The 19,190-nt window shown below is 36.3% G+C and overlaps 1 protein-coding gene across 1 annotated transcript; it reads right to left on the bottom strand.

The window, feature by feature from the left end:
• Window positions 1–297: 297 nt before the first annotated feature.
• ak4 (adenylate kinase 4) lies at window positions 298–18,229 on the bottom strand. Its single transcript, XM_058403426.1, has 6 exons — window positions 18,095–18,229; window positions 17,753–17,912; window positions 15,282–15,401; window positions 10,215–10,387; window positions 7,170–7,288; window positions 298–1,544 (listed from the first exon to the last, which is right to left on the bottom strand). Exons 2-6 carry the CDS (start codon window positions 17,892–17,894, stop codon window positions 1,418–1,420), a joined length of 681 nt encoding a protein of 226 aa, XP_058259409.1. The 5' UTR covers window positions 17,895–17,912; window positions 18,095–18,229; the 3' UTR covers window positions 298–1,417.
• Between the last annotated feature and the right edge of the window lie 961 nt (window positions 18,230–19,190).

Here is a 19,190-nt window from a genome sequence, read left to right as displayed (position 1 = left end):
TTATTTTAGCAGAAAGAAAACATCTGCAATGCTACCCACTGTTAAATGTTATTACTACCGCAAAGGAATGCCTACTTGCAGTGGTAAAACATTGCATAACTGCTCACAATGATGTGTTGTTCATTAATAAATTACAAGTGTCCATTGTTGGAAAATAATCAACTCCCGCACAGTACCTCGGATTTTCTTCATCTGTAAAGTATAAATATTCGATCGCATGCTTCTCTCTCTTAGTGTCAATCATACAAATTTGTGTTGTCAGAAAACAGTTTAAAAAAATCACTGCCACAATCCTGATTTTCCAAAATCAAGCGAAAATGTTTATTTGGTTCAGATATTCAGAACTGAATGCAGCATGTGTGATACTGCACACCAAAGAGAATGAAGGGGTCTGTTTTCCAGTCTTTGGCTTGCATTTCCAATATCGTGTCTAACGAAAGAGCGACAGATGGAGAGAGTTATAATGCTGTCAAAAGGTTCAATAGTTCAGAGGTATTTGCTCTGATTTAGACTTGCATATAGAGATTATTTTGCCTCACCTCTGACTCTCAGACTTTATGGGTACACTAGCTTATCTCATTTTATTTAGACAGATCTTTTGGAGCACTGGTGAGGGAACAAGCTTTGTCGTTTAAAAAAATATATTACATAATCCTTTCAAACTCTTATAAAACTACATATTCACGGACTGTGATGGTGGCAAAAATTCTCACTGAGTCCCAATTGAAATATTGAAATGGTTTGAACATGTCAGTGTGTATATTCTCAGCGTATTCTGTACATGTAACATTTTCTCAAAGTAGTACACACACACACACACACACACACACACACAAATCATTTGCTTGAAGAAAAAAAAAACTGCAAGCACATCATTATTTAAGTCTGTACAAGCACTCAATGACTTGATGAGAGAACATTCCAGAGAGAAAGGCGGCATAAGATATAGCCACATGTTACAGTGAAACAGAAAAGTGTTTCAGAAAAAATGACAGGAATGACTTCATCACATAAATCACAGGAATATTGAAATAATGTCTTTCCACTCACAAAACTCAAATGATTTCACTATTACTAACTTATCACACATTTAAACCGTCTACCTGACCTGATTCGTGAAGATTTTACTTAGTTCTTCTTCCATATGTATGGCTGTGTTTCCTTAAAACACGTAAAATCAAATAACCAGGTTAGTCAGCAGGTTATCTACGTTTAAGCTAATGACATGTTTTTTGCTGCATCTAAAATAACACTTAAAATGTAAAACGACTCATTCTTGATGTGCTTTTTTTAATAAAAAGTGAGGAATGATATCTAGAAATGACTAAAACCCTTTTGGAGGAATGAACATTGTCATGAAGTGATGACTGCTATACCGATGTGTAGAATTAACCGTTAAGCATATCAGCGGTTTCCCTCAGTGGGTTCTGACCCTTTGAGCATCTCCTAGGTCTGTCGGGATCTTAGTACTCAGAAGCGAGCTGACGTAAGGCCAGATCCGGTCCGTCTCTGTGTCCGAAAACATGTGCAGGATGCCTTTGGCCCTTAAAATACACATTACAACATTAATGAACTTTAATGCATTATCTATAACTGTAAACATCACGAATGTAAACATTTCCCACGGTTTTAATCAGTGAGTTTCAGATAAACTGTTTACATGCAACTCCCAGAACATGTGATCTACACATGCAATAAGCAGCATTTAATGTCAGTGTTACCACAGCAACAAGAAGTACAAGCATTCATTCTGTCAGCCTTGTGTTTACGAGGGTTAAATACCCAGTTTCAGCAAAATGTCCAAAAGTGATCCAAATGTCCTCACATTTATTTTTCTGCGTTATAAAACGAGTAAAGTTGTATTAAAGATAACTTTCGCTGGCCCTCAACATCCAACATGACCTAAATACATACACACAGAATAGAGCAGGTAAAGTTGTAGTTGAAGTAATTCTAAATGTTTATATGTGTATATGTTGTTGTTTAATGGATTATTATAAAGATTACCCACCAACTATTCCTGTTAAGCTATAAGTCTGATAATTAACATATTATATTGAGCGCTGTTGAATTTGTAATTCTTACTCATCAGAAGGTTGATATTTTTCTATAACAGCAACAAATCACAGGGTTTTTTTTATTAATGTACTCCATCTAAAAGGTTATCTTGCACAGGGACTTGTGTGGAGGATGTTCGACATAAATGGATTAATGAAACATGTAATTGTTGGTAAGGTGAGGTTTTATGTGAGCAAATGTTTTTTTTTTTTGCAATTATTTTTCAGTATCAACACATTGAAACAGTTTCCTAAAACAGAAAAATTCAGGGTGGAGTACTTTCCAATTTTTTTTGTCCTATTAGCTTCATAAAAGATAAAAAAGAAGCTGACGATGAAATAATAATAATAATAATAATAATAATAATAATAATAATAATAAGAGGAACTAACTTGTTTTATAATTGTCCCAAAACGTTAAATGTACAGTTCCTATACTGTATATAGTGAACATGTACATTGACAAACTGCTATGGTATATGAGAAATAAAAAGTGCTTTGTGAAACAACAGAGTGACATACAATCCAAAAATGCAAATATTCAACCCAAAAATGACCCACGCAGTGAAACAAATCACTTCCTGTTATACCTCATTAGACAACCATTTTCATTTTTAGTATCCGCTGAAATGAATCACTGTACCAGTATTTGCTGAGTACACTCTGCATTTATTACACTGACGTGGCTAAACCACCAAATTCCTTAGTGCTCAAATCCAGGTCACTCCTCTATAATGTAACACCTCATTCCACTCAGTTTCACTAGCAAACCTGACATGACCCGATACGTCCTGGCCATTCAAACTCAACTAATTGGAATCACTGGTGAACTGACTCATACTTGCCTGGGCGTTGGTTTCCCTATACAGAATTAAACCAGAGTGCCAGTTTTGGTAAGACTGAACTCGAGAGTAGCACTAAGGTTACTTTAGCAGGCTGAAAAATACAAGCTGTACTTTTAGTACCGGTTTTTGTGTGTGTGTGTGTGTGTGTGTGTGACTGGTCACAGAAATACAGGGCTGTATGGAGAGTGTATTTGCTTTTCTTTGTTGTGGGTTTTTGAGCCCTGATCACATTTGGTTGGAATGCTTTAATTGGTACAGTAGAGAAGATTTATTTGCCATTAACATTTAAACAACGAGTGCAAAATTAGTTGTGGGTAGCAGGAAAAATCAGGCAACAAATACCTAGAGATTTTAATTATGTGTTTGAATTACTGTCCTAGTATTTCCCTTGTACTTTTTGTATGTTTCTTGTTTCACTGTTCAGAAAATAGTAGAGAGTTGGCAGGAAAATACTGTATTTTTAAAGAAAAAATAATAATAATAAAAAAAAGAAAAGAAAAACATATTTACAAACTGTTATATATTTCCATGTGATTACTATATTTTCTTTTTTTTAAACATTTTTATTACTGTAAGTATGTTTACAGTAACATAAACAAAATTATATTAATGCTTTTAATAAGTGTCTATATTCCAGATGACTTTATGACAATTTATAGCACTAAGAACTAATTTGCAGGCGATGATACAAATCGAATCTGTTTCTTTCTCACTTCCATCTAAAAATCCCAAAATGCATTTGAGTTTTAATGTAAATTGTAAACTAAAGTATTGCTCTAACTGCCTGTAATCAGTCACAGTACAATCCTTTAAAATAACAGAGAAGTATTTTGTTTTTGTTTTGTTTTTAAATGCACATTTTCAGTGGTTTGACTCCTTCATCTATGTCCTGACCTCCGATATAGACTTTACTATAGACATTAACATCTAATTTACACACCTACACACATTATCCCAAAACCTACACTAGGTGTGACCACCAATTACACTAGACAGCATGTATCTAGAAGGTTGCAATGTTCCATAACTGACAGAAATTCTGCTATAGTTTTAATTTTGTAAATGTTTGTAAATTTTATTTTATTTTATAAATATAATAATAAATATATATTATATTATATTATATTATATTATATTATATTATATTATATTATATTATATTATATTATATTATATTATATATTTTTTAAATATATTATTATATTATATTATTGTATCTTTACAGTTAAGATACTGGACATCTGACCCTCAATTAAAATAATTATATAATTATAATAGTTATATATAATTATAAATTGCTCTGGATAAGGTTGTCTGCCAAATGCTGTAAAAGTCTCTATTATTACTGTTTTTATATTATAATTACACTTTTGGTCCTTTCTATTTATACACATTTTAGTGACACACTGGAATGTAGATGTATCTGGACCTTCACTGCCATGGTTATGCCAAAATCTACATTTGAACTACATTTTCCATCAGCACCAGCAAGTCACATGACCATGCCCTCACGCCTCCTCATTAGCACACCTACTAAAGTTCTAGTTTCGGTGCGTCAAGATTTTGTTGCCATGTGCTTGTAGTTTTGTTTGCCACAAACTCTTGTAGTCTGGATGTTTTTGCATTTGTTTTTCCACTGGTCCTTGTTTTCACAGTCTTTGTTCTTGCCTTCACCTCCAGTATGTTACACTCATCCCCATAAACACATACATTACACTAAAACAGCCTTCGTGATTGATAAGTCTCTAAACATATTTTGCCATTGTCCTTTAATTGCACGAGTTCATTTTTGTGATGTCAGTGCACTACTGAATTATTCACGTATCACTCATCTTCAGAGCTTAGGGACTCTGACTGTGACTTTTGGATTTCCCCATATTTAACACCACGTGAGAAATAACACTTTTAACTCCTACACTTGCACGTTACTGATGTCTTTGTAGCATGTAAAGATGTGGTGAAAGCACACCATAGCTGTGCTGTAGTACAGATTTTAGTCATTCCTTGTGCCTAGTATTTCTATGTACTGTATACTTTTCAGTGTAGGAAAGATCAGGGCGCAACCTAACACTTTCTGTTTTCTGTAGTTTGTGGAAAAGTAGATAGCTTCCAAAACATGTTTACATTATTTTTTCATATAAAACATATCATTTTTTTATTCCTTACCTGGAAAGAAGAGAAGTGAAATGTTAAAATGTACAACACAGGTGGGACATGAGGCGTATGATGTAACATGCCATGATTAAGACCCCCCTCTAACAATTTAATCTGATTTAATAATACATATATATAAGATAGATCTATTATCTATTATAGATCTATTATTAAGATCTATTATTTATTTTTGTTTGTTTGCTGACTGACTGACTTACTCTAAATGTAGTGATAACAGGAAGTACTTTTTTTTTTCACCGACATTCCACAACTTTATTTATACACATTTATGTATGCCATTTCCTGTGCAGTGATATCAACACATCAGTGGCAGTCATAATAAAGTATCGTTAAACTTCAACAGTTCTTGGACAGTCCATGGACATACATACTTAATTATATCGTTATTGCTTTATTATCTGTCTATGTAGGCTGTCTATGAATTATTTTAGGCATACACGATCCTTTCACTGTTTTTCCCCTCCTTCTTCTGGACACAAGAATAAAACTTGCTGATGACAGGGGTAACCAATAGATTGGTTCTCCATCACTCCATCCCCATCACGGTTCTCCATCACTCCTGCCTCCTCATTTTTTTTCTTCAATGTGATAAATCTATAGAGCATCACATGACGGATAGGGATAGCTCCTAGCCACACCTCTTATTTGACTTGTCCCTCATTTCACTACATATCATACCTTGTATGATTGTGTATGTGACAAAAAAAAGTCTGACTTTAAATGACTTTGTGTCCTGCAATTGACAAAACAGCGTCAGGTTACACCCCTGTCCGTATTTCTTCTAATGCTGAAGTAAATAAAATCATTAAAAAGTGAATTGTGTGCCTTTACATGGTGAAGTGCACATAATAGCATTGTGTTTTTTAATAGCAGAACACGTTCTAAAGCAACATTACAACATGGCCACTGTGCACAACTAAGATTTGGACCTGACTACTCAACCCTGCAGGCTATATAATCATATAGAAAATATGTAGGAGTATAAATGAGAGATTAAAGATTAAAGTGATACTAAAATTTGCCTCATTTTAATTGAACACTGTGAGCTGGAAAATGAGATGAAAGTTAACATCTGTGTGGCACTTTACTGGCATTGTGCTCCTCTCTTAATATTTTCCAAAGTTGTCTGAACTGTGTTGTGATTTTTGGCAACCAATAAACACAGGAAGTTGGGTCATACAGTACCAGTGCATGTGGAAACTGCTAAATGAAGTCAACATGCTCTGTGTTGTGCCCTGCTCACCTCTGTTAAGTACACGAGCAATTTCTCACCCCCAGTTCAGATTTTTCCAAACTCATTACTTACTCACAGTTGTTTTCCTGGATGTGAATCATGCCTGTTTACCTGCTTACTGATTTTAGATGTTTAACTCTGCCTGTGTTTTACTTCTGCACTCATATGTAACCATTAAACTTTCCAAATAGTGGTTTCTCGTTTGCCATTGTGGAGGATTTACCATTAAGCACCAAAAGTAAGCTCCTGCACTAACAGAAGAAGGCATACTGTATGATATGCTGCTGTTTGATTTGCTGAAGTTTCTATTTCAATTTTATTTGTAATAATGGATATTATCTGCAAAGCAGCTTTACAAATATATATATTTTTTTAAAATTCAGAATATATATCCCTGAAGATCAAGCCTGAGGCAAAAGTTTTTAAAAAAATATTTTACTGAGCACATCATCACACTGATTGATTTAATTGTACAGTGATTTTATTTAACATATTTTTTGAATCCTTCTAAAAATTATATCCTGATTACGGCTGTTCAGGAGAGGAGAGGACAGTAGCTGTAGAATTTACTCCTTCCAAATGTGTAAAATCTACTTGGACTTAATTTTTTACATTTATTTTTTTTATTAAAATTGATATAACTGTGTTAGTTATTTTTTATATTAGTTATTTAGTTAGGAGAGCGCATGGATCCACAAGGTCATGTATAGTCTCTCTGAGAAGCTGTGACTTTAACACTAATTAATGCACATCAAGCTTGTGCAGTTTAGTAATAATAATAATAATAATAATAATAATAATAATAATTTTTAAAAACTCCAAGCTTTTGCTACAGAGTGATCACCTAAATAAACTTACCTGTATAAATCTATGACAGGCTTTGCCACATCTTTGTAGTGCCTCAGTCTGGCAACCAGAGCCTCTGGTCTATCATCTTCATGTTGGATCAGTGGCTCTCCACTGATATCGTCCACTCCCTAGGAACAGAAAGCCAGAAAATACATTCGGCTTGTAAAAGTTCCTGAGTAAGTTCTGGAAATGTGTTATGATGAACATTTTTATACCTTATATTAACGCTGTTGAGTTCTCAAATCTGATTGGTTAGGTCGTAAGTGCTCTAAATGTCTTGAGAAGTGAAAATAAACTTTATCTATACATAGTTATGTATGACCTTTCCTTTACAGAGATATTTTCAACATATCAGTGGCAGTCATAATAAAGTATTATAAACTCACAGATTTGTACATTTCAACAGTTCTTGGAACAACCACGGAAACATCATACAGTACACACACACCCTTTTCAGTGCCTTCTGGGTATTTGATACTGCTAATATTTTAAGGATATCATGCAATATTACACAAGCTGTATGCAGGAACTATTTTATGACCTGCAATATAACAACCCCTAAAGAGCACCCCATGGAATTTTACCACAATAATAGGACTATACACACACATTGCCCCGCTTTCTAATCCGTTAACTCCTCAAATCCCTCATTTAAACATTCCCTATTGTGGTCAATTTTACAATCAATAACTAGTTCTCTCTCCACTGGCACCAATTAGGTCTTAAAAGGACAAGGGCTTAAACATGCAAGTCATACAGACATACAGGAATATGAAAACACCACATCTTTTCAAACTACTGCTCACATGAACAGGAGAGATCTGTAGACTCATGGAGAGAAGAACTATCTGCTCTTTTCCTCATACATGAGCTCACACACTAGTGTTATTGGCTCATGTTATTCAGATCAACAGTGGGGTAAATACCATCCAGACACCACCCTCAGGATGCAACATTGTCACAGAGCAGCTTTTCCAAGCCCTAGCTGTATATCTAGGTGGCAAGGTAAAAACTCACAATGACAGCATACAAAAGAAACCTTGAGGGAACTCGTGCTCATCTGGGAGATACCAGCTGAGATAGCAGTGAGTAAAAAAATACAAACCTAGCAGTTATCTAACAGCAACGTGTCGTTTGTCTACTGTTGACGAAGAAGCAGCCTTTATTTGGAAAACACACATCACAACACAGTGAAATTCTTTTCTTTGTTTATCCAAGCTTGAGAGGAATTTCAGGTCAGAGCACAGGGTCAGTTATGATACAGTGTTTCTGGAGCAGAGAGGTTTTAGTGCCTTGCTCAAGAGCACAACAGTGGCAGCTTGGCGGTGAACCTTCAACCTTCTGATCAGACATTTGCACATTCTTTGACTTCATTTGCGGTTTTGCCTTTTGTCTGTGCATTTCAGAGAACTTTTGAATTATCCTCGCCTTGTGTTTTAATCTGTTTGCCAGAACAATGACCTCTGCTTATTTGACAGCGATTTGCCTCTTAATTAGAGAGGCAAATAAATAGCTTACGTTTGCACTCTTCCAGAAGAAACACATAAGAATCACATGCGAATGTTGATATGACTCATGAGATTGATTTGATTTTTATGTGACTATTCGCAGGTTTGTTTCTTTCAGTTTTCCATGTTTATTTAATTTTTTGTTTTTCCATGTCACATAGTTAAACAAATTTCACATGTGTTTCTTCACATAACCCATCAGGTCTGTGAAACTTTTTATTATTTTCAATTTTCATTTCCCAAAGAGATTTTTCTTTAAAAAAAGAAAGAAAGAAAGAAAGAAAGAAAGAAAGAAAGAAAGAAAGAAACAGGTTAATAGAAAAAAAAATAGGAAAATGAAATCACTAGAAAACAAAACAGAAAAATGTCTAAATTTACCAGAAGGTTACTAATACTGGAAGATGATACGGAAAGTTGGCACCATTTGGTGCAATAAAATAGCTTAGCCAGAGATCAACTGACACTGGCTGTGTAACCTTACACTACCATGATTTTAGTTATGGCCAAAAAAGGTTTGTCTTCTTTGTTAATATCAGAATACATGGTCCAAGAATATGGGGAAACATTGGGGTTTTCCACAAAAACTATAAGAACTTTTTTGCTGAACGAAGCTTGAGTGCTCTTTCTCTGACCCTTAGAACTTGAGGATTGAAAAAGAAAACTATAATGGATATAAGATGTTACCATTTTTCACTAGTTTGACAAATCAGTTTATCTGAGTTACTATATTTAATAATATATTTCATATATATTATACACATATATAGCTCACTTTTTGTTCTCTCTCTTTTTTTGGGGGAAATATTTATTTCCAGGTGTTACTTTTTCATTTATTCAGATGTAATTTTCCAAAATAAATAATTCTTCTTCATGTGATCACATATTGATGTCACATTTATTCTCATGCGCAATTTCAGAACATAGCTGGTGTGCAAAAATTCACCTTCATGTAATCATCTAAATGTAAACGTCATCGCATATTACTCTCATCCTATGTGAAAATGTATGCGAGTTTCTGTAAGAGCATACATCTTCCATCTTGTTATAGATGTGACCTATTGTGTGTCTAAATATCATGCTACATAGATGAGGTAGCTCATTGGTTAAGATGTTGCGCTACTGATCGGAAAGTTGCGAGGTCGACTCTCAGGGTTGCCGCTGCTGAGCCTCTGAGCAAGGGCCTTGACCCTCAGTTGTGTGAAAAATAAGATAAATTTGATAAAAGACGCTCTGGATAAGAGAGTCTGCCAAATGCCGTAAGTGTTCTTTGGGGTCGCCACAGCAGATCATTTGGTCCGCATGTTTTGGTTTTTCGCACGGGTTTTACGCCTTATGCCCTTCCTGATGCAATCCTCCCATTTTATCCAGGCTTGGGTTAACTCTTCAGTGACTGGGTTAACTTCCTGCCCGGGAATCCAATCCGGGCCGCGGCGATCCAAGAAAACTAATCCAATTTCATTCAAATCAAAGAATCATAGCTGTCCAATTGAATGAAACAAACAATACCCTTTCCCAATGTGCAGAAAAGGAAAGGAGAGACATTTACCTGGACACGGGGAGGATTAAAGCGCATGTTGTACACCCTCCCGCTGGCCGGGTGGATCCAGCGATGGCGCAGTCTTTCCTTCAGCGTCTCTAGAGGGATGTTAAGACTAATGACCACGTCAAGCTCACAGGCACTGTTCAGAGCCTCAGCCTGGGCTAGGGTCCGGGGAAAACCTAGAGGGAAGGACAAGACAATAAAACTTTACAGAACAAATCAAGTCAGGTATACTGCGGTTATGTGGTTTCACTTGCTGTTGCAAGGCTCCTATCAGTGAGAGAAGACTCCCAGGATGGATTTTAGTCTCTTTAGCTTCTGTACAGGCTACAGAACACACAAGTTAAATATAAAAATGTTAACATCCAGTGAGTCTAAACAGTCCCTGAATTCAAAACGATGGATTTCAGTCTTGAAGGTCTAGGCAGTGGGAGACACGAAATCAGGCGAAACCCATTAATTTAGCACAAGGTCTTTAAGATTTTATCAGGTCCAGCTTCCCTGGCTACTAAACAAAACATTCCTCTACAGCATTTTACCATCATTTACACCTCTGCAATAAAATGCAGTCATGGCCTTATATTTCATGGGATTAAAAGTCATAGGTTCATAAGTTATCATTAGATCATTGCAAATACACCCTACTTTTAAACCCCAGATTATAGTGAAGTGTATTCTGGCTGGAACAGTTTTACAGTTCAAGGTGGAACCAGGCTACAATGTTTACAAACCTTGGAGCAGATCAAGCTGAGGCTGTGTCAACTTGTTTCTAGGTCAGACACCACCCACTTCGCTCTGCCAACATTTTATATCTGATCTTTCACTGATCGAAAGGCATTTAACTAAACAGGCAATCTGCTTTTTGCCAAGAACTGGAGGCCATGTGAGGGATTTACTTGCTAGAGAGGTTGTTTAACAGGGAGTCTAATTTAAAAGTAAATTTAACACATGGGGATTTTTTGGACCTGTGGTCGTATCACAGTACTCCTGCTGTACTCAACTAAAGCTCATAACTCAGAATTTCTGACCTCCTTTTAGGAAAAATCACAGAAAAAAACCCCCAGAAATATGGCTGCTCACACTGTAGTAAACAACAGTAAATAAATGAATTCAATTCAATTTTATTTGTATAGCGCTTTTAACAAAGAGCATTGTCTCAAAGCAGCTTTACATGAGAAACAACATAAGAAAACAACAAACATATAAACAGACAAACAGTCCTAGATGTTATCCCAAGTGAGCAAGCCTGAGGCGACTGTGGCAAGGAAAAACTCCCTTAGATGGCTAAATGACTTCACTTCTTTACACATAGTTAACGATGAATATTGAGAAAATAAAACAACAGTAACGGAGATGTTAGACAAGCACGTAGTCCATAAATATCCAAACACACCAGCAGTTTTTCAAATATCCCAAAGTGCTTTGAGCCAGCAGTGGTGTAATGTAACGAAGTAAAATTACTTTATTTGAGTTTTTATATTTCTGCCAAACTTTACTTTTACTTCAGTACTTTTTTGAAACAAATTCTATACTTTTACTCAGATACATTTTCTGTACGGCATTTTCGTTACTTACTACAAAAAAAAAAAAACCCGCGTCCAAATTTGGGGTAAAGGAAGTATGTCCACACGTAGTTGGGTATTTTTAAAAAAAACTGAGATTTTTCAACTTTGTTTCAACTCTGTTTTTTTTTCTTTAAAATTCTGTCCACACGACCTACGTGTTAAAAATATCTTTGTCCACATGAAAACGCAAAACGCCCTGTTAAGTGCTGTCAGGAGCATGTCTAGCCAATCAGAAGCCTAGGCAAAACTTTATTACCGGTTCCGGTAGTTTAACAACGTGTGAAAGCAATGCCCTTGACATGCGAAAATTTCATTGTAGAATGTAGCAGTCCGACCGGGTCTCGTCCAAAACCGCCATCGCTGTGTGCGGTGTCTGAGTTTTGTATGTAGCAGCAGTGAGCTTCGTATTACATTCCAACCCTCTGTTCATGAACGTAATGTGTGAGTAACTGCGCGTGTATGTGCATGTAAAAAGTCCAGTAAACAACGTTAACACAGTCAGTAGTTCACGTAAGTCTGCTATTGCACAAAATATCTTCATAAACAAAGCTGACGTCAAATCAAGGAGACCGGCACACAGACAATGATGTCAATTCGTCAAAATCTCAGTTTCCCCTGTCCACACAACACCACTTTCCAAAAGCTCCGTTTTCAACGACCTCAGACTGCATTAGCATGTGGACGAAAGGTCAAAACACAGAGAAAAATCTCCCTTCTTAAAAATCCCCGGCTATGTGTGGACATGGCCTTAGTTACAAGTGCACATGTATGGAAACACTGTTACTGTACACTTCATTACAATACAGTTCTAAAGGCCTCTCCTTTCTTTCATGCAAGTCTTATTTTTTTTGGTGGTGCACTTATTGAGAAGTTTAAGAAAGAAAGCAATACAGAATAAAATTCATAATTCTCCAAATTATTACAGTCCTGCTTTTTTATTAATTTACTTCTACTTTTACTTTCCATACTTGAGTACATTCATGAAAATACTACTTTTGATACTTAAGTACAGTTTATTTCAGATACTTTAAGACTTTTACTCAAGTAGAATTATAATGGTTGACTTTAACTTTTACTTGAGTCATTTTCTAACAAAATACCTGTACTTTTACCCAAGTATTACTCAAGCTTTTGGGTACTTTATACAACACTGTGAGCCAGTACCTAAAAATAACAGAGTGGGATTTGTAATGTTTGTTTGCTTTTTTTTTGCAAATGTTTGCTCCTATTTAAATTCAGGTTTCAAGTTAGTCTTCATGTAAAAACTTTCCAGGAAGCTAAAAAAAATTCTGATTACACAATTTTCATGTTTTGACCACGTAGCAAAGTTTTAAAAGGAAAATTATTTATAATCACACTATCCGGTATCAGCCAGATGAGGATATGTTCCCTTTTGAGTCTGGTTCCTCTCAAGCTTTCTTCCTCATAACGTCTCAGGGGTTTTTTCCTTACCACCCTCACCTCTGGCTTGTTCATTTAGGATACATCGACAAACTTATATGTCTCGAATTTATATATGTCTTTAAAGGTGCTTTGTGACAGTGCCCATTGTTGAAAGCACTATACAAATAAAACTGAACTGAATTGAAATTATTGCTGAATTAATGTCCCATCACTGACCTGCCAAAATTGCACCTGCTGTATGTATATCCTTCTATGGTCTTAAGGTTTCTTTACGCCATTTGGTAAGTAATAAATAAATAAATAAATAAATAAATAAATATTCTTAATTTTTTATTTATAAAATAAAAATTCTACTTAAAATAGAGTACTTAAACATAATCAATATTCCATTTCAAAATATTTTTCTTGTCTTAAGGCAACATTCTCCTGAAAAAAAATTCTACACAAGTTGAACTTGACGCCACGCTTGAGGAAAAATTGCTCACTTTTTTTTTGTTGCAGCAAACCGAAATCTTCATGTTGCCTCAAGGCAAAACTGTTTCGGTGAGATGTACAGTATAAGGAATAACATCTGTTCAAGACAAAACACTGCTAAATGCATTCCTATGAATGCAGTACTGACATGCCAACTTTTCTTTCTTTCTTTCTTTCTTTCAGTGTGTAGTATCTCAACTTGTTCCCACACACCCCCGCAAATTGTGTAAGATAATTAGTTCCTTACGGTATAGCATTTATAAACAGTAGTTTCCCATTACGGTTCTTTCGTTCTCTCTCCCAAACAGTAATGAGACAAAACTTTACTTATCTTTTTACTGAGAAAACGGAAAGTGCAAAGTCCTCAGTGCTAAAGACCCCCCCCGTGTTAGCAACTTTTAGTATAAAAGTTAAAGCTTTCCCTCTGATTATTACAAAGTGCTGACACCAGTGACTACTTCTGTAAATGTTAAATAACCTGCTTACAGAAATCTTCAACGTGTATATCAATGTGTATAGGTTTCTCTTTGTTAATTAACAAAAAAATATCTGTGATCCTGTTATTGTTAGGGTTTGACTACGTAGAGCATCTGTCATACCTAACCCTGCTGTTGCTATAGAAACAATAACACACAGTATTTGAATAAAATATCAACATGTGATTTGACTTTGATCTGACTTGAACTATTGTCAGGGTTGCTGCTATAGAAAACACTATGTAACACGATTTTTGTTCCTGGGTAGTGAATGACATTTTCCAATTACTCTTGATGGAAAATGATTAAGAAAATAGCCATTAAGCCCCTTAAAGTTTGAGTTTGGGCTTTTAAGAGAACGAAAACCTCAAAATTAGCCCATTTTACTAAAAAAAACTGCCCAAAAGTAACCCAAACCTTCATGGCTAAGATGGAAATAAGATTATTTGGGTTGCAAAGAATACGGAAATAACACTTATTTCCCAGGAACAAGAAAAAAGTAAAAATTTGTTACATAGTGAAATTAATCAACATCTTCTATCCAATTAGAATTGAGAATTTAACAGTGCTGTGGTATTGATAAAGAGAAGAAATTGAAGAAAACCACTTTGAACCAGAAAACTTAGTAGCAGATAATTAGAGCGAATGTAAATGTTGCCTTATTTGTTCCTAGTGATTGTTCCTGCGCCCTTGAGCAAACTGCTTATCCAGGCTTGATGAAACATAGCAACACTGTCGTCCCTGCCCGACTATATTAGCCTTGCAAAATGGCAGAATGTTTAATTGCCAAATCAAGGACAAATACATGGAAAAATATGAGTATCAACCATGGAAGACAGGGCATGCATTTTTTATTTATTCCATGAACAATTGGCAAAAATATTTTTAGTCTGATCTGGAATGTTATTTATTTTGATGTACTGAAGCCTAGTAGTAACAATAATGAATTTCTTTACACTTTTATATTGCTCATGGACTCTGATGTGGGGTTAAATGAACTGTATGTTAATAGTAGTGACAAAATATTTTAAAAAGATCTTAGTAAACAGACTAGTAAGACAACAAAGTGAATAATTACATTTTCCAAAAACCTGTTTGGAAGATGTGGTGAAAAATATACAGCTATAAAAGAATAGTATATTTTTCGATCATACCATCCAACAGCCAGCTGTGGCGGGTCATCTCTTCTAGCCGGGGCAGCATCAAGCGGGTCATCACATGGTCTGGTACCAAAGCACCTTTCTCTATGTAGGTTTTAGCCAAAACTCCAGCCTCTGCAAGAATGGATTAAATTAACAACACTGACCAATATTATGACATCACTCTTATGGACCAGAAAACATCCTTCATTATTGATTTTTTTTTTTTACATGTTTTAATATTCCAGACTATTAAAAAGGGTATCATAGACATGACAACAACACGTGTTTAATTTAGTCTGAAGATGGTACATGATGAGTAGTTGTTGATTACTTACAGGTAAAATCTAGCTAGTGTCTAAAGACAAATTCAGTGTGGTTTCAAAATACAAAGCATATGATGCAAATGCTTGTGGCAACCATGATTATTGTGTAAGGAGGCAGTATCAAATTTACAAAGCGTTGTCACCTTACACCTCAGAGGTACCTGGTTCAATCTTAGGCCAGGGTTAAAGTCTGTGTGCCGTTTTTGTGTATGTTTTCCCTGAAGGTATTTGGAGTTCTCTAGTTTCCTCCCAAAAACATGCCAGTACGTGAACTGGCTGTGCTAAAATTGCTCCTAGTTGTAAATAAGTGTGTAAATGTGAGTGCCTTGTGCCCTGTGATGGACTGGAGTTTCATCCAGGGTGTATTCCTGCATCATACCTAAGGACTAGTTCCCCTGTGGCTCTGACCATTATTGATGAATAAATGAACGTTAAAATTCATTTCCAATTCAAAATTTCTATTTAAATTGGTAAAAATGTTCATGGAAACTCCAAGGTCCCGCTGTCTCTCAGTACCAGTGATAGCATTAGTTTCAGACAACAACTCTCTCAGACATACTGGATGACCTCAGATTGAACTGGAACTTAAGTTACCTAGAGACAATTTTGGCTGCATTATAGTATAAGTGGTCTGACTGTTTTAAACTATTTGTAAATACATTTTGCTTGGTGTTTTTTTCAAGGTGCCTTGGGTATAATTTGTCAATTTTCTTTCTTCATGATCAGGCCTCTAAGAAGTAGGTTCGACCATCGCTGTCCCATTCCCACCTAGGTTCGTAAAGCCCAGGATATACAATGGTCTAGTGAGTAGAGTGTCTATAAAATGACAGGAGGTCCATTCAAAGCCATACAAGCAGTACAGACCACACTACATACAATTTTCCAAGCAGGTTTTCATAGTCACTTAACCTAGTTTTCCTCAAGGCCATGGCATACACTATTACTTTTCATAATAGCTTTTTTTATAATATCATTTAAAATTTATTTCAACAATCCTTAAGCCTGGTAATATTACTGATTTTCTTTACATCTTTATATTGCTCATGGATCACCTATGTAACGCTGTGCAAAAGAACATACCTATTGTTCTGATGTGGGGTTAAATGAACTCTAACTCGCGGGTCATCACATGGTCTGGTACCAAAGCACGATGCCACCTGGCATAAACTATTGCTTTTTATAATATCTTATCTAATTTCCATGTTATTTGTACAAGAAGAAAGTTTTAAAAATCCACTATTTTAGCATTAACTATTATTTGATTATTACTTTAAGATAAATATTAAGTTCACATTTTAGGAGTCTTTCCTTCATACATTTGTATAGCATCAAAAAGCATTTACATAGCATTTTTTCCCCCTGCTTTTTTCTACAGTATGTGAACCATGCTATGTGCTGCAGTATGTACTTAGTAAAAGATTTTGCTTCATATGTTGTTTATTATACCATAAAATAGTGCAAAAAAAATACAAACTAAGTAAAACTAACCTAATAGGCAACTCTGGAGGAATGCACAAGAGACCTTTATAGTGTCAGGATTCAGAAATGACTTGTGCAACAAGAAAAATGGGCACGAGGCCAAAACAAGACCAGGCTTTTTAACCCCACTTCAGCCTCATGAATGTTTACTGTACACGTTCGCAGGTTTTACAGTTAAATCGTTCCACGACTGTTAGAAATGAAAAGTAATAATGCTTCAATTTCTATTTAAACAATAGACTCGAATACATTTGTGTACGGAAGCATGCATTTACAGAACTGTGAATACTGCATGAATTTCTATTTGCCAGAACGTCTGGAATTTTCTTTACAGCTCGTGAGAGGGTTGGTCACGGAGTTCTTGCACGAGCTTCTCGACCGAAACTTTGACCACTACAATGCTTTAAATGGCGTACAAAAATGTTACGCTTCCCACTGTAACTATGGTAACGGCGCCCTATTTTGGGTCGCGATTGTTTTGGGAAGTAAAGGAAAGTTTGTTTGGTTTTTTTTTTTTTTAGTGCTGCTTTTCCTTGCTGAATTTTTAAGGTGGCGCACTATTCGGAGTAGTTTTCCACGGTCGCGTGCGCTTCTGCACGCACACACACACACACACACACACACAGATATACTGCTGCAGCTACAGACGGAATTATATGGGGGGGGTTTGAAAGCACGCACCCGTTTTCGCCGCGATGTTCTCGCGCAGGAAATCACCGCTGGACAGATGTTTCAGGCCGAAACTGTTCGCCACCCGCTCCGAGATGGTGCCTTTCCCCGAGCCCGGTGGACCCAAGATCACGGCTCGGAACAGCTTAGACATTTCCTTCAAACACTGAACCTGGACAGAGTTACAAGCGCTCCATCAGCTCTTTATCTACATGCACTGCATATACCGTTACTTCAGTGCACTTTTCTGTGCAGAGCCAGAGTGACTTTATATTGTCTTAAGGAGTGAAAGAAAAAACGGAGAGAAAGAAGAGAGAAGGAAAAAAATAAATAAAAATAAAACCCGCCCCCAACCTGATGTGCAGCTGATGTGCAGTTGATATGAGTTTTTCACAAGGGAAAAAAAAAGAAAAGCAATCCAGTATTTTGCTGCTGATAGTCTAAGGCGTTTATAACCGACCTCCACCCACCCCTGCTGTAGATGGTGGGGCTTACCTTTTTCTCTGCAAATGAATGGACGAGAAATCTAAACGCCCTATTTTTCAACGCCTCCCAGCTCATCACACACGGCTGGGGGAAAGACTGCAGGCGAAGGCAACAGGCACGCGCAGGATGATGGTAGTTGTAGTCCTTAATTGTTCCAAAAAAAAAAAAAGTTTAAAAAAGACAGGTAATAGATGGGGGGGGAAATGTACATTATAGCTACTGGACACATTTAAAGAAATTCTTTAACACAAAGGTCTTCACAAATAATGGAATGAAATTTAGTAAATACAGTATAGAAATCATACTGACCAGCCAATGAGAGAGATGAAGTATAGAAACATAAAGTCCCCCTCTAATCAAAGCCTGTGTTTCAGAGTTTTTTTAAAGCTTCTTAGTACTATAGTCACCAGGAAGATCTGTACATCTGGGGGGAATTTCCTGGGTACAACATTATTAGATCATCACTTCCAGGATATACCTATGCCCATTCGGTATAACAGCCATAACATTATGAGCACTGACAGGTGAAGTGAATAACTCTGATTATCTCCTCATCATGGCACCTGTTAGTGGGTGGGATATATTATGCAGCAAGTGAACATTTTGTCCTCAGAGTTGATGTGTTAGAAGCAGGAAAAATGGACAAGCATAAGGATTTGAGGGAGTCTGATGAAGGGCCAAATTGTGATGGCTAGACGACTGGATCAGGGCATCTCCAAAACTGCAGCTCTTGTGGGGTGTTCCCGGTCTGCAGTGGTCAGTATCTATCAAAAGTGGTCCGAGGAAGGAACAGTGGTGAACCGGCGACAGGGTCATGGGCAGCCAAGGGTCACTGATGCACGTGGGGAGCAAAGGCTGGCCCGTGTGATCTGATCCAACAGACGAGCTACTGCTGCTCAAACTGCTGAAGAAGTTAATGCTGGTTCTGATAGAAAGGTGTCAGAATACACAGTGCATGATGGGT

The sequence above is a fragment of the Hemibagrus wyckioides genome, linkage group LG11, assembly GCF_019097595.1.
Source record: "Hemibagrus wyckioides isolate EC202008001 linkage group LG11, SWU_Hwy_1.0, whole genome shotgun sequence".
Lineage (NCBI taxonomy): Eukaryota > Metazoa > Chordata > Actinopteri > Siluriformes > Bagridae > Hemibagrus > Hemibagrus wyckioides.
The sequence above is the reverse complement of the archived record's forward strand: the minus strand, read 5'-3'. Positions and strand labels throughout refer to the sequence as shown.

Bases quoted from the DNA above. Each gene is read 5' to 3' on its own strand.
- ak4 (XM_058403426.1), bottom strand. From the start codon at position 17,894: ATGTCTAAGCTGTTCCGAGCCGTGATCTTGGGTCCACCGGGCTCGGGG. The intron at 15,402-17,752 runs GTGCGTGCTTTC...CCATTCTTGCAG, and splicing joins GAACATCGCGGCGAAAACGG to AGGCTGGAGTTTTGGCTAAA. The intron at 10,388-15,281 runs GTATGATCGAAA...CCTTCCCTCTAG, and splicing joins CCACAGCTGGCTGTTGGATG to GTTTTCCCCGGACCCTAGCC.